Here is a 20,369-nt window from a genome sequence, read left to right as displayed (position 1 = left end):
GGAATTCTCGGGTGCTGGCATGTGGGGCGTGGACACTGGGGGAGGCATGTTTTTTTGGCTGGTGCTGGGGGAGGAGAGCCAGAGAGGCCCCAGAAAACAGAGGGGCCCCCCCGTCAGCATCTAAGGGCAGTCCTGGGGTTCTTGGTTATAGACAGAGTTGAGATGTGCAGTGGATTGAAAACTGGCTCAGTTTCTACTCCCTATGTCAGTGGCTCTTCACCTTTTCTGGAGGCCCCTCAGCTTTCACGTGAGCAGCTGTCAGGAATGTTCGTAACATGCAGTGCTTCCCGTGAGGGACCACAGCAAAATCTGCGGCCAAGGCAGGCAGGGGAGGGGTGTGTAGTTTCTAGGCCTCCCCGCACCCGTCACCAGCCATCCCAGGGGACTGACCCCCACCCCCAGGCCCTGCCTGCAGAGAGATGCTAAGACAGTCATCTCCGTCATTGCAGCTCTTTACATTTTAAAGCCAGGAATTACGCTCTGAGAACACTCTTCCAAAAAGAATTCCTTTCCACTGGGTTTCATGCTAGCACTTTAATTTTGTTGCAGTGGTATACGGGAGTGTCAGGGCCTGCCAGCCATGGATGTGCCAGTTGGGCGCAGCAGCTGCCACCGCCGCCACAGGAGCAGCCCTGCATGCCAAGAGCGCCAGTCCTCAAGTTCTGCCGGAGCAGAGGTAGGAGGCTAATGTCAGGGGCAAGTCAGAATTTCTCTTACTTGGAAGAGAAATTGGAAGAAAAGGTGCTGGGAAAACCCAGTACATAGGTGTAGTTATTTTCTTGGTTTCCTGTTAAACCATAAATTTTACTCCTCTCACTGCTTCCTCCCCTCTACCCCACAACAGAACTTTGTTAAACGACACATAGCTGAGTACAGACAGTCTGCAAATCAAGTAAATATTTGGTTCTGGAATATGTCACGTAACACAAATTATATATGTGCAGCAAATGTATTTATAAACATAACACAGTTAGGCCTGTGAAATGTATGTTCTATACAGAATGAAGAATGATCCACCTGGCTCAGCACCCGTAGCACAGTGGTTACTTAGCCAGCCACATACACCGAGGATGGTGGGTTCGAGCCCAGCCCAGGCGAGCTAAATCACTGCAACTAAAAAATAGCCAGGCGTTGTGGTGGGTGCCTGTAGTCCCAGGTACTCGGGAGGCTGAGGCAAGAGAATCACTTAAGCCCAAGAGTTGGAGGTTACTGTGAGCTGTGACGCTACAGCACTCTACTGAGGGCGACATAGTGAGACTCTGTCTCAAAAAAAGAAAAAAGTTCACCAAGAGTTTCTATAGGAAGCTTTATTATTGTTTTTCATCTATTAACGTAGTGAACATAATTATACATGACATGATTCTATAATTGATTAACAAGATCAACCACATTTCCTACCTCACCTCTTTCATCTGCTGGCGGCTGGCAGCGGGCGTGGTGTTGCCCAGCCCTCTCCAGTAACAGAAGCCACAATGGTCCTCCAGTCTTGGAAGACTCTGTGCAGGGACGTTATGTGGATGACAGCGTAGGGACAGCGTAGCGTGGGGCAGAGTGGAGGAAGCGAGTGACCTATTCAACTCCTTGAACTTTCTGCCAGACCAGACATTGTTCTGTGAAAGTTACACAGGTAGGAAAACAAAACATTCTAATCTTGTGCTTGTTATTTTTCACTGTGTCATTGTGGGTATGCTGTCTGAATGCTGAGTAAACTGCAGTTTGTTTGGCTAGGAGAGGGGCCCTGCATCATCTCTGTCTGGAGCTTGCCGAGCAGGGCACCATTCTTCCTTGTCCCACCTGCCCCTCTTCCCACTTCAGCCACTGGAGTAAGTATTTGGTATAAACTGAAGGAACTGATTCCTGGTAGAACTCTGGAAGAAAAATAATTTCAGTAGTATGTTATCCTAATGGCAAAAGCCTAGGAATATAATAGGCTTACTATTAAAATTAAATAATTTTTTTTAAATAACAGTTCTTTTAAGTAACATTATATCACACTTATACAAAAGAAATGGGTTCATTTTGGAAAATACAGATGGAAAAAAAAGATTGAAAAACATTACTGATAATCTTACCACCCAATATTTCATCTCATATCTATTACTACTCAGTTGTGTGTTTAGCAAAATGTGACAATATTATACATAATATTTTTATAACTTCCTCTTTCATTTGCTACGTTATCATATACACATTGTTTTACTTTAGTAGCTTAAGGGTAATTTATCCTGTCTCACATTATGGGGCATGTAGGTTGTTTCTAGTTTCTCCATATTAGAAATGGTAAAGCGAGGAGCGTCTTTGTGGGTCATTCTGACGCCAGACATTATGAAGATGTGCTGCTTAATGGTTAGGCTGGATTAGACTAGAATACAAGACTAGATGCTATACCAGGTTAGGGGCTGATAGACTTGTTCTGCAAAGGGTTGGCTAGTCAAGTTTTCAGGCTTTGTAGGCCAAACTGTCTCTTTTGCTGCTGTACAGTCCTTCTGTTGTATTGTGAAGGCAGCCACAGATAGTATGTAAACAAATGAGTGGAGCTGTGTTCTAATAAAACTTTATTAATAAAAACAGGTAGTTTGTATATGTGCATGTAGATTTGGTGCATGGGCTATACCCTTCTCAACTTTGTAGTAGAGGCAGTATAGATCCACAGGCCAATTAGGTTTTAGGGAAGAGCTGGAATTTTGTTTTTCCTGATGTTGACCACATATGGTGGAATAGAATTATTGTTTCTTTATTAATTGGTGAGCTTACCTTTCCTATTACGTACATCTCATAGTTTAAGGGAAAAACCTCATGTTTTGAGAGTCCTAGAATTTAAAAATGGCAGAATATGGAAACCTTTACAAGTGAGAAATTTTATGTTTTGCTACAAATGCTTCTATGTTCAAACAAAGGGAATGTGACCCATTCAGATCTTGGTCTCAAGTGTGCTCTGTCTGGAGGGGAGGAGAGATGGAGACCCTTGACTAAAGCTTTGCACTTCACATTCTGGAATAGAGGGGTGTCAGGCTAGGGCTTGCTAATGCGATATTTGTCATGCACAACACAGTTTTGAATTAAGTGCATGCACTTTTAGGCATTTTCAAATCGTGTGCGTCTTTTTCATGTATGAGATCAACGTGGGTTTGCGAAACCATGAGCAGGGCAGAGTAACCTCCCCTTTAAAGCCACTCTTGATCTGAGCTCAGGTGTTACAGATGAAAAACAGTTTGAAATACCGTTTGCACTTTGATACCCTCTGTGCCTTAGGTAAGTCTTTTAGCCTTGGGTTTTTTAGCCAGTAATCTGTTACTGGCAGCAATCCATGGGAAAATGCACTTAATTTATTGTGAGTCACAGCTTTTGAGGATGGAAGATAGAATCCCAGGAGAAGACTGGGGTGGTCTAAAGAGAAAGATTAAGAGAATATTATAGTTTCACAAAATAACGCATCTGGAAATCGCAGGTATCAAGGAAAAAATACTCAACCCCACTGTTAATGTAGCGATAGAACTTCTGTATGGAAAAGTTATATAACAGTGACGTCTTTGTTATAGCCCACTGGTTTAGTAAAAAGGGGATTAAACTCTTCCTCTAAGAGAGTGGTTCTCAGTAGGGGGTAGGAGACGGTTTTTGACTTCCAGGACACAAATTTGGCAGTGTCTGGAGACATTTCTAGTTGTCACAACTGGGGTTGGATGTGAGCCATTGCCATCTAGTAGGGTAGAGGCCAGGTATGCGATTAAACATATGGCACAGAACAGTCCTCTGCAACAAAGACGACCCAGCTCAAAACATTGGTACTATTGGGGCACAGAAACCCTGGTTTGAGATAATGATGTGAAAAGTGATCTTAATCTTTATAATGAGGTCTCAATGAGAAAACCCCTGACCACATCATTGTAATACAACATTTCCCATTCCCCAGGAATTGGTTCTTATATGAATTCTCAGCCTAAATTTCAGAATTTCTACCTCATTCACCTACACTGTGTCTGATCAAGAAACGGTTGCCACCTGCATACATTTAACACAACTGTTGTCTTACATTATTGCCAAATGTTAACAATTGCTTAAAAATTGCCATTAAGATGTCAACATAGTGTCATCAGTTTTAGAACACGTTAGGAATAGTCTTCTAGACGAAAGCCATCTCAGCAAGATTGGTGTCACTGTGGTAGTCAGATGTTGATGTGGGGATTTAGGGAGGGAACACCTCACCTTCTATAATAGTGTTTTAGATAAACTTCAGGCTAGTTATTTCTCAGCTGCTATCAAGAGTAAATGGAGGGTATAGTCATATGATGGAATATTATTCAACAACAAAAAGGAGTGGAGTACTTATTCGTGCTATGACTTGAATGAACCCTAAACATTCTGTACTGAGAGAGACCAGACATGATTGTGTGATTCCAGTTCTGTGAAATGTTCTGCATAGGCAAATCCATAGACCCAGAAAATAGATTAGTGGTTGTGATGGGTGAGGGGAGAAGGAATGGGAGGTGGCTTTAACGGATAAAAAGATTCTTTGTGGGGTGATGAAAATGTTATAGAATTAGATAGTTGTGATGATTTCAAAACTTTCTGACTATATCAAAAACCCCTGAGTCATTCAGTTTAAAATGGTGAATTTGGGGATGTGAATTTTATATTAATTTTTAAAAATGCAAAAGAAGAAAAATGAATGAATTTAGGAAACACTCCTTGTCCTTTAGCTTCACCATCACTGACTTGTGTGGCAACCTGTTCTTGGAGACCCACAGGGCCTCTGGTTCTCCTTGACTCAGCTCAGACTCTGAGTCTCTGGTCATGGTCTCCTGGTAGCTCCCAGAAGCATGCCTGAGGCACTTGGTTCTCCTATGATGTCACCTTGCCTGCTGGTGGGGTTTAGGAGTAGAAAACTCCTGACCTGGCTCACTTTGGACTGTGTAAGCACCAGATCTTGATGTGGGTTTTAGAAGTTTACATTTTTGCATAGGACTTTTTTTTTTTAATTATTATTTTTTGTAGAGATGGAGTCTCACTTTGTCACCCTCAGTAGAGTGCTGTGGCGTCACAGCTCACAGCAATCTTCAACTCCTGGGCTTAGGCGATTCTCTTGCCTCAGCCTCCTGAGTAGCTGGGACTACAGGCGCCCGCCACAATGTCTGGCAATTTTTTTGTTGCAGTTTGGCCGGGGCCAGGTTTGAACGCGCCACCCTCGATATATGGGGCCAGTGCCCTACCCACTGAGCCACAGGCGCCATCCAGTACTTTTGTTTTTTAATTTCCCAGAAGCTGTTTGACTTAAAACTTTTGTGACAGAGTTTTGCTTTCTTTTTGCTCAACCAGTGCTTGATTCTGTAGCCTGGGACTAATTTGAACATTAGCCCCATTTCTTCCAGGAATTGTCTAAGCAGCGGATTTACATAAAGGACAAAGAGGTGGTGTAAAGGGACAGAGGTACTGTATCCTCACAGGAGATAGGGAAGGAGTGAAGGCAGGAATTGGAGAAGAAAGCGGAGTAGCGAGCTGCGATTTAAGTCAGTAACCATTTAATTTAATCATCAAAGAGACGATTGATGTATGAAGATTGTATAATAGCAGCCCCTTTCTCACACTTTTGTGCTATTTGCTGCTATTATATACATCAAAGATTGAAAACGATATGGGAACCATGTCTGTGTATAATAGAACTTACCATGGGAGTCAACAAGTACATCACTGTTGATTTCTGAGTTTGCTAGTATTTTGTTGAGGATTTTTGCATGTGTGTTCATAAAGGATATTGGTCTGTAGTTTTCCTTTTTTGTTGTGTTCTTTCCAGGCTTTGGTATCAGGCCGATACTGCCTTCATTGAATGAGTTAGGGAGGACTCCTTCCTTCTTGATGTTGTGGAATAGTTTCTGAAGGATGGGTATCAGTTCTTGGCTGTTGGTCTGGTAGAATGCACCCGTGAATCGTTTGGTCCAGGTCTTTTGTTGTTGTTGTTGGGAGATTTTTTTATTACTGCTTCAATCTCCATGCTCACTATTGGTCTGTTCAGGGTTTTTATTTCTTCTTGGATCAGGCTTGGGAGGATGTGTGCTTCTAAGAATTTACCCATTTCCTCTCGGTTTCTAGTTTGTTTGCACAGAGGTTTTTGCAGTAATCACAGATGATATTTTGTATTTCTGTGGTATCAGTTGTGACAGCTTCTTTTTCATTTCCGATTGAGGTTATTTGAATCCAGTCTCTTCTATTTCTGGTTAATCTGGTTAGTGGCCTATCGATTTTGTTTATCTTTTTAAAGAACCAACTTCTTGTTTTATTGATCCTTTGTATTTTTCTTTGTTTCGTCTATTACTACATAATGCTAACTTTATTTATTTTTTATATCAGGTTAATGTGAGGGTACAAACAACTAGGTCACAGTGTTTGCATTTGTTAGGTAGAGTCCCTCTTGTAGTTGTGTCCCACTCCCAAGAGGTGTGCCAGACACCCTAACCCTGTGCCCATTGAGGGGAGCACACCCAGCCCCTCCCTTTTCCCCTCTGTTCCCTCCCTCGTTCCCCTCCCCCCCGACCTTGACTTGAATTGAGTTTTTCTCCTTTGTGGGCACATACTAGATCATCTACTGGCTTCATATTCGTATTGAGTACATTGGATACTTATTTTTCCATTCTTGTGATACTTTACTAAGAAGAATATGTTTCACCTCCATCCAGGTTAATACCAAAGTTTCCATTTTCTTTATGGCTGAATAGTATTCCAGTATTGTCATATTTTTTTTAATTTTAAGTTTTTGGTTCCCATTTCATCTAGTTCTGCTCTGAGCTTTGTTATTTCTTTTCTTCTTGCTCTCCACTGAATTCTTTTTTTTTTTTTTTTGTAGAGACAGAGTCTCATTCTGTGGCCTTCGGTAGAGTGCCGTGGCCTCACACAGCTCACAGCAACCTCCAACTCCTGGGCTCAAGTGATTCTCTTGCCTCAGCCTCCCGAGTAGCTGGGACCACAGGCGCCCACCACAACGCCCGGCTATTTTTTGCTTGCAGTTTGGCCGGGGCCGGGCTTGAACCCGCCACCCTCGGTATATGGGGCCGGCACCTTACCGACTGAGCCACAGGTGCCGCCCTCCACTGAATTCTTAAAACAACTTTTTGAGGTAGGCGGTGGACTCTGTTTTCCTGAAGAGGAAACCTGAAGTTTAGGGAGGTCAAGTGACTCATGTATCTGATGTACTCGTGACCTGAACTTCGGCGAGGTCAAGTGACCCATGTACTCATGAGGAATTCACCCTTGGAGGCCCTCCAGCCTCAGGGCGGTGGTAGATTTCTATCTTGACTCTCAATACCTAAAGAATTAGGTCTTTGTTCTGGTTGATACTTTATTTTATTTATTGAGACAGAGTCTCATTATGTTGCCTTCGGTAGAGTGCTGTGGTGTCACAGCTCACAGCAACCTCAGACTCCCGAGACTACAGTTGCCTGCCACAATGCCTGGCTATTTCTTTTTTGTTGCAGTTGTTGTTGTTTTAGCTGGCCCAGGCCAGGTTTGAATCCACCACCCTTGGTGTATGTGGTTGGTGCCATAACCACTGTGCTATGGCGCTGAGCCTCTGGTTGATACTTTAATAGGGAAACATTTCAAGCCTAGTGGACAAGGTCCTGAATGGAGCTAAGAGATGAAGGTCAGAGTCGGAGCTGGGACCTTGGAGGCCTCATATATTCCCAAATAGGCAGCTGAGTGATGGTAGCAAAAGGAGCTGTAGGTTTTTACCTACACATCAGACAAATTGGACGAGAGTTTGCTAGCCGATCCAAGATTCTACCCTACAGGAAAAGACACAGTGTGACAAATCAACTGTTTTATTTTATGTAGGAAGCCAAAAACCGGAATATTAATGCTGAATATGGGAGGTCCTGAAACCCTTGGAGAAGTTCACGACTTCCTTCTGAGGCTCTTCTTGGACCGAGACCTCATGACGCTTCCTATTCAAAAGTAAGATTTTATGAACACCTCTACTGTTTTGTCATGTATGCAAGGCATTTTGCCCTACACGTATTTCTCAACTCTGTAGTTTCAAAAAAACTAAGCAGTTTTAATGCATACTTGGTGATGGTCAGAGCAGCAGCATTACTTTCTATTGGATATCAGAAGGATAAGATCTTGGAAGAACTGCTGGGGGAGAGAAAGCAAGTTAGTGAAGTTTCTCCTTGACTCCTTTTTTTTTTTTGCAGTTTTTGGCCAGGGCTGGGTTTGAACCTGCCACCTCCGGCATATAGGGCCGGTGTCCTACTCCTTTGAGCCACAGGCGCCGCCTCTCCTTGACTCCCTTTTCTCCCTAGAGCCCTGGTAACTGTAGTTTTCTTGACACAACTGTAGCACGTTTAAGGATTTTTAAAAATGTATTTGTACTTTGCACTTAACATCTGATTAACGTGCAGGGAAGCGCTGATTATTATTCCTGGTGCCATGGGTGTGGTTTGTTGCTGTCTCCTCTCCCTGTGATCTTTTCTCCCCCTGTCTTCTCCTTTTTTCTTTTAGAATAGGTTTTTGGGGCTGGGCTAGATAGCTCATGCCTGTAATCCTCGCATTCTGGGAGGCCGAGGAAGGTGGATTACCTCAGGAGTTCAAGACCAGCCTGAGCAAGAGTGAGACCCCATCTCTACTAAAAATAGAAAAATTAGCTGGGCATTGTGGTGGGTGCCTATAATCCCAGCTACTTGCGAGGCTGAGGCAGGAAGCTCGCTTAAGCCTAAAAGTTTGAGGGTGCTGTGAGCTTGGATGAGGCCGTGGCACCCGAGCCTGGGCAACAGACTCTGTCTCAGAGAGAAAAGAAGAAAGTCAGAGAAAGAGAGAAAAAAACAGAAGGGAGAACTCAAGGAAACAAGTTAAAGTTTTTCACAGCTACAGGGCATGACCTTCTGTCTCAAAAAAAAATAGGTTTTCGTAACAAAAAATTCATGCATGTGATAAAGATGCCACTAGTGTAAAAGTACTTACGGTACAAGGCAAGTGTCCCTTTCACCTTGAACTCCAGCCTCCCAGCCACCCACCCAGAGCTAAGCCCTGCAGCCTCCAGAAGTCGTCCTGCGCATCTAAGTATGTGCACACCATCCCCTCCCTGCTCTGTCACAGAAATGCGAGTGTACTTACATATGTTATTTTAGCATTTTGCTTTTTTCTTTCTTTTTTGTTTTGTGAAAAAGCAGCCCTGTGTCTTGCTCCATAATGTATTGTATAGATCTGGCTCTGTTTTTCATACTGTTCAGAATTGCGTTGTCTAGCTCTGCCTTCATTTACTTGGCTGTGCTTCACTGATGGGCAATTAGGTTGTTTCCGGTGTTTCCATGGACACCCTTGTGCATCCCTCAAATCTCTAGGATTAATATACGTTTACTTTTAAATTAAGAAGAACGTATGTGTGCCAGGTCTTATATCCTAGTTCTTGTTAGGTGTAGGATCAAACATGTTGAGATGGTAGCCAGCTCAAATCCAGGCCTCTCTGCATGGGGAGTCCTGAATCTGCTGGGTGTGCTGCTGGGATAACTCATGGAGCCGACTGGACATTCCTCAGAGAGGGTCTAGCTTTAGCTGTCTAATCTGCACCCGCGGAGCTGGCTGTGACCAAAGATCTCCAGCTTAATTCTAAAGGCTCAATTTTGTTAGGCACTTCTTCAAATTTTGCTTATCTTTTTTTTATTGAGCAGAAAATTGTTGTCACATTGCTAAGGTGGAATGAAACCCACTTACCCACATGTTCAATGATTTAGTAAGCTGGCCCCATTCATCGCCAAACGCCGAGCCCCCAAAATTCAGGAGCAGTACCGTAGGATTGGAGGCGGGTCCCCCATCAAGATGTGGACTTCCAAGCAGGGAGAAGGCATGGTGAAGCTGCTGGACGAGCTGTCCCCCGACACAGGTATGGTGTTTCTTCCTTAACATGTCTCTAGGTGTGTTCTTTCACAGTAGTCATGAAATTTAAAACAGTATTGGATGCCAAACATTTTCATGTACCAGCAACCCTCAGTTTGAGGGGATTGCTACGTAATATCGGGTCATTTTACTCAGCTCTTGAGGTGTTATCCTTTTGACTATATGGCCTTTTACATTACTTCATTTTTTATTTTACTTTAAAACTTTTTCAACAGATTCAGGGGGTACTGTGGTTTCTGTTACATGGATGCATTGTATTATGAGATGGTGAAGTCTGGGCTTGTAGTGTACCTATCACCTGAATAGTATCTGTTGTACCTAATGGGTGATTTTTCATCCCCATCCCCACTTCCGAGTCTGTAATGTCTTTTATACTCATCACTTCTTATGTTACAAATGAAAAAGCTAAGAATTTGGAGCATTAGTTTCTAAAGGAAGTTTGAAAAATTGTTTTTTTTTTTTTTTTTTTATTAGCAGGCACGGGCTGGGTTTGAACCCGCCAGCCCCAGTGCACGGGGCCCCCACTCTAACCATGGAGCTGTGGGTACCCAGCTGAGATGTTTGTTAAATGGAGATAGATTATAAGGCACGAATGACAGATCATGAATAAAAGATGCGTGTATCATGGCGCTGGAAAGAAATCTTTGGGAAATGGATTGAGGCTGCAGCCATTGCCTTTTCTTTCTGATCGGGCAGCTAATTAGGTTAACATTTAGTACAGAATTAGCTGCTTATCGCTAGCCACAAGACGCTCAGCAACTTTCAGCAATTGCTTTCAGCTCTTGGCAACTCCACCACCATAAGGTCCTGGAGTGCCGTGTTGGAAGTGACACTAATGAGGGTTGTACACATCTGGTCATTGTCCTCTGAAAACCTTTAGCAGAATAATAATGCATAGAATAAAACTCTAAAAGCACAAGTGAACTGTCAGTGCCATATTAGACATATCTAAGATGCAGTTGATGGCGGGACAAACCTTTGTTTTTGTATAATACTAAGACAAAAAACACCACCAATGTATTTAAAGACGCCATCTGTTACAGACATGGACCAATGTGAGAAATGTTAAAATTGAAAAATACATGCATCTTAGGAACATGAACTACATTCATGGTAAATACATTTTAAGGCTTCAGGGTCAGGACAGGCATGTGACACCTTGGGGACCCCTAAGGAGAACAGCCCCCCAGGCAGGACCAAAAGGAGCATTTCACTCCTCAATGAGGAGTCATTGAGCATCAGCTCAGGCTGCTCTTAGAATCCCCCATTTCCTGCCACTCAAAGGAACACAGGGTCCTAGTGTCACCTCCCTTGGGAAATTGCTCAGGTGTGCTTCTGCATATTAGACTTGCTTCCTGCCTTCAGCTGTGGCCCAAGGACATTTCTCGTACAGTTTAGGCACACATGCCCCAGTATAGCTTTTTTTTTTTTTTTTTTTTTTTAATTTGGCCGGGGCTGGGTTTGAACCCACCACCTCCGGCATATGGGACCGGTGCCCCACCCGCTGAGCCACAGGCGCCGCCCCCAGTATAGCTTTTTAAATGTTGGCTGCCCTCCTCTCATCCCCGCTTGATATGTCGTAGAGAACAGAGTCTCCAGCCATTAACAATTTGTTGTGGTTTAGCATGAATCAGAGTTGCAATTGCTGTGCTATCTTCAGTGGAAAGAAGAGGTACCTTCCCCCCCTCACTCATGTGATACTATAGTGCCCGTCATGGTGCTGGGTGTCTGTGGTCCCAGCTGCCCCAGAGGCCGAGGTGGGAGGGCCTCTTGAGCCAAGGAGTTCAAGGCTGCAGTGCGCTATGATTGTGCCTGAGAATAAGAATATACACTAAAAAGAAGGACAGCACAGCAAGGCTCCATTTTCAAAACAATAAAAAAAAAAGAAGAACCCTAGTAGAGTTGTCAGACTTGGAAAAGGAATACAAACAGAAGGGCATCCTTCCTACCTCCTTCTGTCTCTGTGGGGAGAGTTTTAAGTTATCCAGGTCCGTCAGCTAACTATGGCCTCAGCCTCCCACTTTGGCCTGGAAAGAGTCCATGGAAGGACCTAGCTTTTACCCAGTGTCCCAGTTACCATTGAGTCCTGATCGTTTTAATATGTGACCATGTAGTCCAAAGAGAGGAAATTATAAGCATGTAGTTTTTAGGATTAATTATTCTCTATTAAATATCTCTATAATAATATTCACCACATACTTACATAGTCAAAATTGTCGTAAAAGTGATTTTCAAAAAAATTGAGTGATTAAGCATTTTATCCTAGACCAATGTTTTCCAGCCTGTTTTAACTCACGGCCCACTTGAATTATGTTGATTAAAAAAAAGAGTGAAAGAAGAATATACTCAGTGTGCTTTTGAAGTTCTTTCGAAATAATTTAATTAACGATCTTTAAAAGTTTTTGCAGTGCACCTAAGATCCTCTCACGGCACACAGTCAGCACACGGGTTGAAAATCACTGCCAGAGAGACTTATTTTTGAAAGTCCATTATTCTTTGTTGTAACTTTGGAGATAAGTTTCATGTGTCCACAGAACACATATCAGCTGGGTGGGTGGCCTGTCCAGTCACTAAATCATCCCTAATGCCACAGGAAATGGTCTTTCCCCCTCTGCTCGTTCGGCTTGCTTGCGTGCTTACCCCCTCCCGCCCCCCGCACTCTTTCATCCCTTAATTCCCACATCCATCCGTTCTTCATCCACCCGCCAGATATTTATAAGCACTGAGCAGCGTCAGGGGCAGCGCTGTGGGGCTGAGCAGTGAGCAGGCCACGCCCTCACCTTCCTGGAGCTGCGTTTCCCAGCAGTTTTCACCCAAGCAGGCAGGGAGCCACTTCTCTTGGAGGCTCTTTTTGGTTTCCCTGGATCTCAGAAGCTGGTCCACATGGGCACGGGTGCTGATGCCCTTTTGGAATCACCATCCTCCATGGCCCACACTTGGGACCCTTTGAGGCAGGCAGGGCACGTTTTGGCTTTCTCCTTGGTGGTAGATGACCACTTTGTCATTTCAGCTGGCCTGCTTTTTGGGGTACGGTAGTGGCACTGAATGAGGCCCATGATCACCCCTTCATTCCTTCAGCAGCAGCCCCTTGAATGCCTGGCACTGTTTGGTGCTGCTCTTCAAAGTTGAAAACCATGGTTTCTGCTTACAAGAAGCTTCCAGTCCAGTGGGGTCTCAATGCGGCAGGCCAGTCTGCTTATGGGGCAGAGAGAAAATCTTTTGGAGACTTACTGGCGAATGGTGTCCAAAACGTTTATGAGGCCGATGAGCACAATGTGAATGTGGAATACATGAGATGGTCTCAAGGCTTGGAAATTTCTGTGGGAGAAGTTTGCATCAAGGATGGAGAAGACCACCAAATATGGCGGTGCAGTTCTCCCAGGGCCCCCCAGATTGCCCAGAAAGAGGGTTCTTGTCCTTGTCACACTTCTCTGTGTGGGCATGAAGCCGTGCTGAAGGCCGGCTGCCTCTCCGGGCACAGTTCCTGCCCTCTTCCCTCCCACCCTGCCTGTTTCTCTGCTTTCTTTGTTTCTTTCCCAGCATGTCTCTCTTATTCTTCCTCTCATCTGATCCTCTTATCTATACAATTATAAAGTTTCCTTTTGAACTAATTCTGTTGATTTCTATTAAGAAAAATTCTTTTTCAGCCAGAAAATGCAGTGATTGAAACACATAAAAAATTTGTCTGCTGTCATTTTTTAGGGAGGTAGTTGCTGCTTGGTGGCCAGTGTGGAAGTTTTGAGAGTTGCACTGGCTTTGCATGGAGTTGATCACTTACCTAAGACAGTGAGTTAAACTGGGGATCTGGCTTGGAAATGGTTTTGTACAGTTGCATTGATTGCAGCAATGTTGGGAACAGAGTAGGTAGCAGAAGGGCAGTGTAATCAGCTGATAAAAAGTCTACATGTAAAGTCTTTATTATAGTTTACTGCATTTTGCTATGTGTAATGCACACTTTTTGCCCAAAATTTGAGGGAAAACTAAGGACACACATTATACATGGGTAGTATGGCTCGGAAGCAGGGGAGCCAGTTGGCCTCCCTGGTTGCCACACTGTGCTGCTGGGCCCACCAGGGGCACAGGCTTCCTGTCTGGGAGGATCCAGGATCCCATGAGAGCCGCTAGAGTGGCCTCCTCTGAGCGCTGTGATCAGGAGTGCGGCTGGGCTGGTGAGCTGGGCGGTGGCTGCACAGGCCCCAGGGACCTACCTGGCTGTCTACAGGCTGAGCAGCCTCAGAAGCTCCCACCCCACCAGCCAAGGGAAGGATGGGAGAGAGGGAAGGGGCAGCCTCCACAAAGTGGGTGGCTGCGGGAAAGCAGCGCTATCTGCACATTTACCAAGGGAGCCTTAGCCCTCCACAGAAGTATCTTTCCTGGCCGAGAGCCAGCCACTTTCCTAAGAGGCATTTTCCTGAAAGTTTTGGTCAAAAATGGGGGTTCATATTATATACAGGAGTGCATTATACATGGCAAGATGTACTTATTTAGTAAGGGCACTCAGTGAAAAAGTCCCATCCTGGGCAGGGTGCAGGGTGGGGAGCAGCGGCCTCCCACACCTGGTTGGGTGACTTCACACGGCTGCTTACTCGCTAAGCCTCATCTTAAAAGTGGGGATGATAATTGAGCCCACCTCTTAGGATTCTTGTGAAAATTAAATAAGACAGTCGTGAAAGGTACATAGTAAACATTCGGTAAATGTTGAGTTTTTATTATTATTCATCATTAGCACCGACTTCATGATCTGATAAGATTTATGTAGAGTTAGATAGAGTTATGGTGCATATTTGAACCTTTCAAAGGATCATACATCAAACGCTTGAACTATTGTACATGTTAAATTAATGAATTTTTACTGTTTAAAAATCCAGTTTCATAGTTGTTGTTGAAGAATGTTCATTGGGAGGCCACTCCGAGGGTACCCAGGTTAGGCTGTGAGGCATGTGGTTTGGGCTCACTTTGGCCACATGAGCCTACCAGATATACCCACCAGCTGTGGGGCCCACCAGATGTGGTGCTGATTAAAGTCATTCTTCTGGGGACAGCCAGCTAGTGTGAAACCCATCCTGATGGGCAGGGTCCTTCGTGAATACTGCTGGTTCCTCAGGATAAGACCCAGTTAGAGCACGTTACTACTTTTCCTAGAATATGTGTTTACAGACCATTTTGTAAAAGCATTTAGAAAATGTTATCTGTTCTTTCCAGAATATTTTACTTTCTCTGTCACCCACCCTGCCCTTATCTGCAAGAGCAGCCTCTCCACCTCTCAGTCTGCACTGTTGGAGGAACTCCCAGACTCCAGGCATTTAGACTGCAACCTTCAGACACTGGACAGGTGAAGAGGAAGTGTGAGAAGCTGGTTGATCTGTAGCACTGGGGGATCTTGCTATGGCAGTCTGATGATCATATTGTCTCAAAAAAGATTAGAAAGCAATTTCCCCCCGGCTTGCTAACTCTCAACCCAGATCACCAAGAGTTGCTTAATGGACTTGATGGCATTGTGTTAGTTGGCAGTTTTAGTGGGAAGCACATAATCTTTGAACAATCAGTCATTTGGAGTTTGCTTAGAGGGTCACATCACTGGTGTGTTTTAACTGCTCTTCACCATGTTTATGCAAGATAGTGTAACATCAGTGGCCTGGAGGGAAAGGAGAGCTGAAAACAATGCCGTATAGACCTCCTCCTTCCCCTGTTAGCAGCTCCGCCAGGGAATACTGAGTCAGCCCACCCTTCCTGGCATATTCGTGGTTCTCTCACCTAACAGCCCTCTGCTTCTGGCCTTGGTAATGAGTTCCATTATTTCAGAGTGCCTTGGGTCAAGGTCGGAGGAATGTCAGCCATGTGAACATCCTTGTGTGTGTGACATGAACTCCTATCTGTTCCTTCACTTTAACCTACATGTTTCTTGTGGCAGTTTTGTGTCATGTTCTTAGTTGCAGCCGCTGCTAATGCTCTGTGCAGTCGCATCATCTTGGTTTTCTTATTACGTGACACTTACGTAGTGTATTCTCAGTGTCATCATATATGTTATGTGTAATTCTGTGAAAAGGCAAGGAAGTGAGACCAGGTAACGTTAGGAAACTCAGCTTTATGAGTTTATAAAGGCCCTTGACATTGTGTGATACGGATGCCTTTGAAATACAGAAAAGGAAAGAGGCGGTAAGAGAAGGTAGAGGTGGGAGTTGGTGAAGTTACAGAAAGAAACACAAGGACATGCAGCAGATGCCGTTTAGGTGCCAAGAATTAATTAGCTAATTCATTCGGCAAGGTCTTTTGCTGTGTCTCCCAGGCTGCAGTGCAGTGGTGTGGTCATAGCTCAGCGCAGCCTCCAGCTCCCGGGCGTAAGTGATGATCCTCTTGCCTCCTCCTTCCAAGTTGCTGGGAGTACGGGTGTGCGTCACCTCACCTGGCCAAGAACAATGACTTTAAATCCCACTTGGTGCCTTCCATTTAAACATTGTATATAAAATGACAAGAATCATTTTAATCATTTGTTATCAGTGAACTTTATCACGCAGCCAGAGCTCTTGCAGATGTTTATATAAACTAGGTGGCCTGGGGGCTCAGCTGGGAGAGAATGGGCTCTAATTCCAGCTTGACCATCTGCTAGGCGAGACTTTGGGCAGGTCAGTTAACCTCCAGAGTCTTTTGTTTTCTCATCTGAAAAAGGGTTTAAATGAGAAAATAAAATGTAAAATGTCTACCATGGTTTCTAGTATGCAAGAAAAGATCATGCTTCATTAATAAGTGTTAGTTTTTCCTTCCTCTCTCTTGAGCCTCTCCTATCCCAGCCAAGAGCAGAGAACCTTGAATTTTAAAAACCTCTGTTCTGGGTGGCGCCTGTGGCTCAGTGGGTAGGGTGCTGGCCCCCTCTACCGAGGGTGGTGGGTTCGAACCCAGCCCCAGCCAAACTGCAACAAAAAATAGCCAGGTGCATGGTGGACGCCTATCCTCCCAGCTACTCGGGAGGCTGAGGCAAGAGAATCGCCAAAGCCCAAGAGCTGGAGGTTGCTGTGAGCTGTCACGCCCTGGCACTCTACTGAGTGTGACAAAGTGAGACTCTGTCTCTAAAAAAAAAAAAAGCAGGGGCGGCACCTGTGGCTCAGTCGGTAAGGCGCCGGCCCCATATACCGAGGGTGGCGGGTTCAAACCCGGCACCGGCCAAACTGCAACCAAAAACTAGCCGGGCGTTGTGTCGGGCGCCTGTAGTCCCAGCTACTCGGGAGGCTGAGGCAAGAGAATCGCTTAAGCCCAGGAGTTGGAGGTTGCTGTGAGCTGTGTGAGGCCACGGCACTCTACCGAGGGCCATAAAGTGAGACTCTGTCTCTACAAAAAAAAAAAAGCCATTGTGCTAACTGTGTGGGTGAGATCCCAGAAAATGGTGACCAAAATTGCACATACCAGCCGAAGAGTGGATCTAAGGAATATTCTCAGCACCATAGGAAGTTAGGTTAACTGTTTCCCTTCTGGGCGTGGCATTATGTTTGGTGACTCTGAGGAATCTGTATAAAGATTAATACTTTCTTCTCCCCACATGTTTTTCCTAACAGCCCCTCACAAATACTACATTGGATTTCGGTATGTCCATCCTTTAACAGAAGAAGCAATTGAAGAGATGGAGAGAGACGGCTTAGAAAGGGCTATTGCTTTCACGCAGTACCCACAGTACAGCTGCTCCACCACAGGTGAGGGCATCTCTCTGACAATGGGAAGGAAGCTGCTCCACCACAGGTGAGGGCATCTCTGACAACAGGAAGATAGGTACCCACAGTACGGCTGCTCCACCACAGGTGAGGGCATCTCTCTGACAACAGGAAGATAGGTACCCACAGTACAGCTGCTCCACCACAGGTGAGGGCATCTCTCTGACAATGGGAAGGTAGGTACCCACAGTACAGCTGCTCCACCACAGGTGAGGGCATCTCTCTGACAACAGGAAGATAGGTACCCACAGTACAGCTGCTCCACCATAGGTGAGGGCATCTCTCTGACAATGGGAAGGAAGCTGCTCCACCACAGGTGAGGGCATCTCTGACAACAGGGAGATAGGTACCCACAGTACAGCTGCTCCACCACAGGTGAGGGCATCTCTCTGACAACAGGAAGATAGGTACCCACAGTACAGCTGCTCCACCACAGGTGAGGGCATCTCTGACAACAGGGAGATAGGTACCCACAGTACAGCTGCTCCACCACAGGTGAGGGCATCTCTCTGACAACAGGAAGATAGGTACCCACAGTACAGCTGCTCCACCATAGGTGAGGGCATCTCTCTGACAACGGGAAGATAGGTACCCACAGTACAGCTGCTCCACCACAGGTGAGGGCATCTCTGACAACAGGGAGATAGGTACCCACAGTATAGCTGCTCCACCATAGGTGAGGGCATCTCTCTGACAATGGGAAGGAAGCTGCTCCACCACAAGTGAGGGGGATCTCTGACAACAGGAAGATAGGTACCCACAGTACAGCTGCTCCACCATAGGTGAGGGCATCTCTCTGACAATGGGAAGGAAGCTGCTCCACCACAGGTAAGGGCATCTCTGACAACGGGAAGATAGGTACCCACAGTACAGCTGCTCCACCACAGGTAAGGGCATCTCTGACAACGGGAAGATAGGTACCCACAGTACAGCTGCTCCACCACAGGTGAGGGCATCTCTCTGACAATGGGAAGGAAGCTGCTCCACCACAAGTGAGGGCATCTCTGACAACGGGAAGATAGGTACCCACAGTACAGCTGCTCCACCACAGGTGAGGGCATCTCTGACAACAGGGAGATAGGTACCCATAGTACAGCTGCTCCACCACAGGTGAGGGCATCTCTCTGACAACGGGAAGATAGGTACCCACAGTACAGCTGCTCCACCACAGGTGAGGGCATCTCTGACAACAGGGAGATAGGTACCCACAGTACAGCTGCTCCACCACAGGTGAGGGCATCTCTCTGACAACGGGAAGATAGGTACCCACAGTACAGCTGCTCCACCACAGGTGAGGGCATCTCTCTGACAACGGGAAGATAGGTACCCACAGTACAGCTGCTCCACCACAGGTGAGGGCATCTCTGACAACAGGGAGATAGGTACCCACAGTATAGCTGCTCCACCATAGGTGAGGGCATCTCTCTGACAATGGGAAGGAAGCTGCTCCACCACAGGTGAGGGCATCTCTGACAACGGGAAGATAGGTACCCACAGTACAGCTGCTCCACCACAGGTGAGGGCATCTCTCTGACAACAGGGAGATAGGTACCCACAGTACAGCTGCTCCACCACAGGTGAGGGCATCTCTGACAACGGGAAGATAGGTACCCACAGTACGGCTGCTCCACCACAGGTGAGGGCATCTCTCTGACAACAGGGAGATAGGTACCCACAGTACAGCTGCTCCACCACAGGTGAGGGCATCTCTGACAACGGGAAGATAGGTACCCACAGTACAGCTGCTCCACCATAGGTGAGGGCATCTCTCTGACAATGGGAAGGAAGCTGCTCCACCACAGGTGGGGGCATCTCTGACAATGGGAAGATAGGTACCCACAGTACAGCTGCTCCACCACAGGTGAGGGCATCTCTCTGACAACAGGAAGGTAGATACCGTCCAGGCAAAACTAGCCAGGGAGTCTGAGTGCTGAAGGAAAGGATGAGTTATTTGCAATTTGAATGGCAAATCTGTCCTGTTTCTTTGGTCCGTTTGAAATCTCATGGTTCATCTGTCCCTGGAGTTACTGGTGGTCGGCTGGGAATTACAAATTGGTGGGTGGAAGGCGGTGGCTATGAGCGTTCAGTGCTTTAATGCCATGGTATAATGGATCAGGAATGAACCTTATGCCACTTTCTAGGTTTGGATAATAAATCTTCTTTTTATAGCTACCCTGATTTTCTTATTCATGGAGCAAAGGAGATCCTGTTTTCATTTTGAAAGCAGAGGTGTCCATGTTACCTGTGAAGTGCTGATGCCCAGTCCTTTGTGTGCTTCAGTTATGGGTTGGTGGCTGGTAAAACTCAAGCGTAGTTTGGGGTTCCCTTTGCAAACACCTCTCTGTGTTCTTGATTTTGGAAAACGTTTTGGTTCATTGTTTCCTAAATATGTAATGGGAGCTGGAGAATAAATAATCTGTTTGACAATCTGTCTGTCATTAATCATAGGCAAAGCTTCCACTGTCACCTTCAGATACATTTATTTGCATTCAGTTCCCAGGATTGCAGTCAGCACATTTTTACTCTCAAATTGCTTCTGGGTATTAATGTATATTATTTTTATAACTACAGTGTGTAAGGAGAAACAAAAAGCTACTGGAAGAAATATTCACAACTTGTTATATGCCTTAAATATTTGTTCAGAGCATATTTTAAAATGAGCTCTCAGATACTCTAAAGAGTTGGAAGTGTCATTTCTTTGGGAAATGTACCACTACAACTTCAAAATATCTGGTAATATATTATTGGAGAAGGAGTCAGATCTTACGAATTTTTAAGCGACGCTTTTGC

General features: G+C 45.3%; 1 protein-coding gene across 2 annotated transcripts in view; it reads left to right on the top strand.

The window, feature by feature from the left end:
• Positions 1-20,369, top strand: part of FECH (ferrochelatase) — a 44,450-nt gene that overhangs the window by 6,952 nt on the left and 17,129 nt on the right. The window contains exons 2-5 of one of the 2 annotated variants that reach the window (XM_053571672.1): positions 550-676; positions 7,822-7,941; positions 9,717-9,865; positions 17,427-17,561. In XM_053571672.1, the coding sequence (XP_053427647.1) occupies positions 550-676; positions 7,822-7,941; positions 9,717-9,865; positions 17,427-17,561 (531 nt within the window). The remainder of the gene's footprint in view (positions 1-549; positions 677-7,821; positions 7,942-9,716; positions 9,866-17,426; positions 17,562-20,369) is intronic. The other variant, XM_053571673.1, reaches the window with a different exon arrangement.

Source organism: Nycticebus coucang, chromosome 19 (assembly GCF_027406575.1).
Source record: "Nycticebus coucang isolate mNycCou1 chromosome 19, mNycCou1.pri, whole genome shotgun sequence".
In the NCBI taxonomy this organism is placed as follows: Eukaryota; Metazoa; Chordata; class Mammalia; order Primates; family Lorisidae; genus Nycticebus; species Nycticebus coucang.
This window is presented reverse-complemented; position numbering and strand designations above follow the sequence as displayed.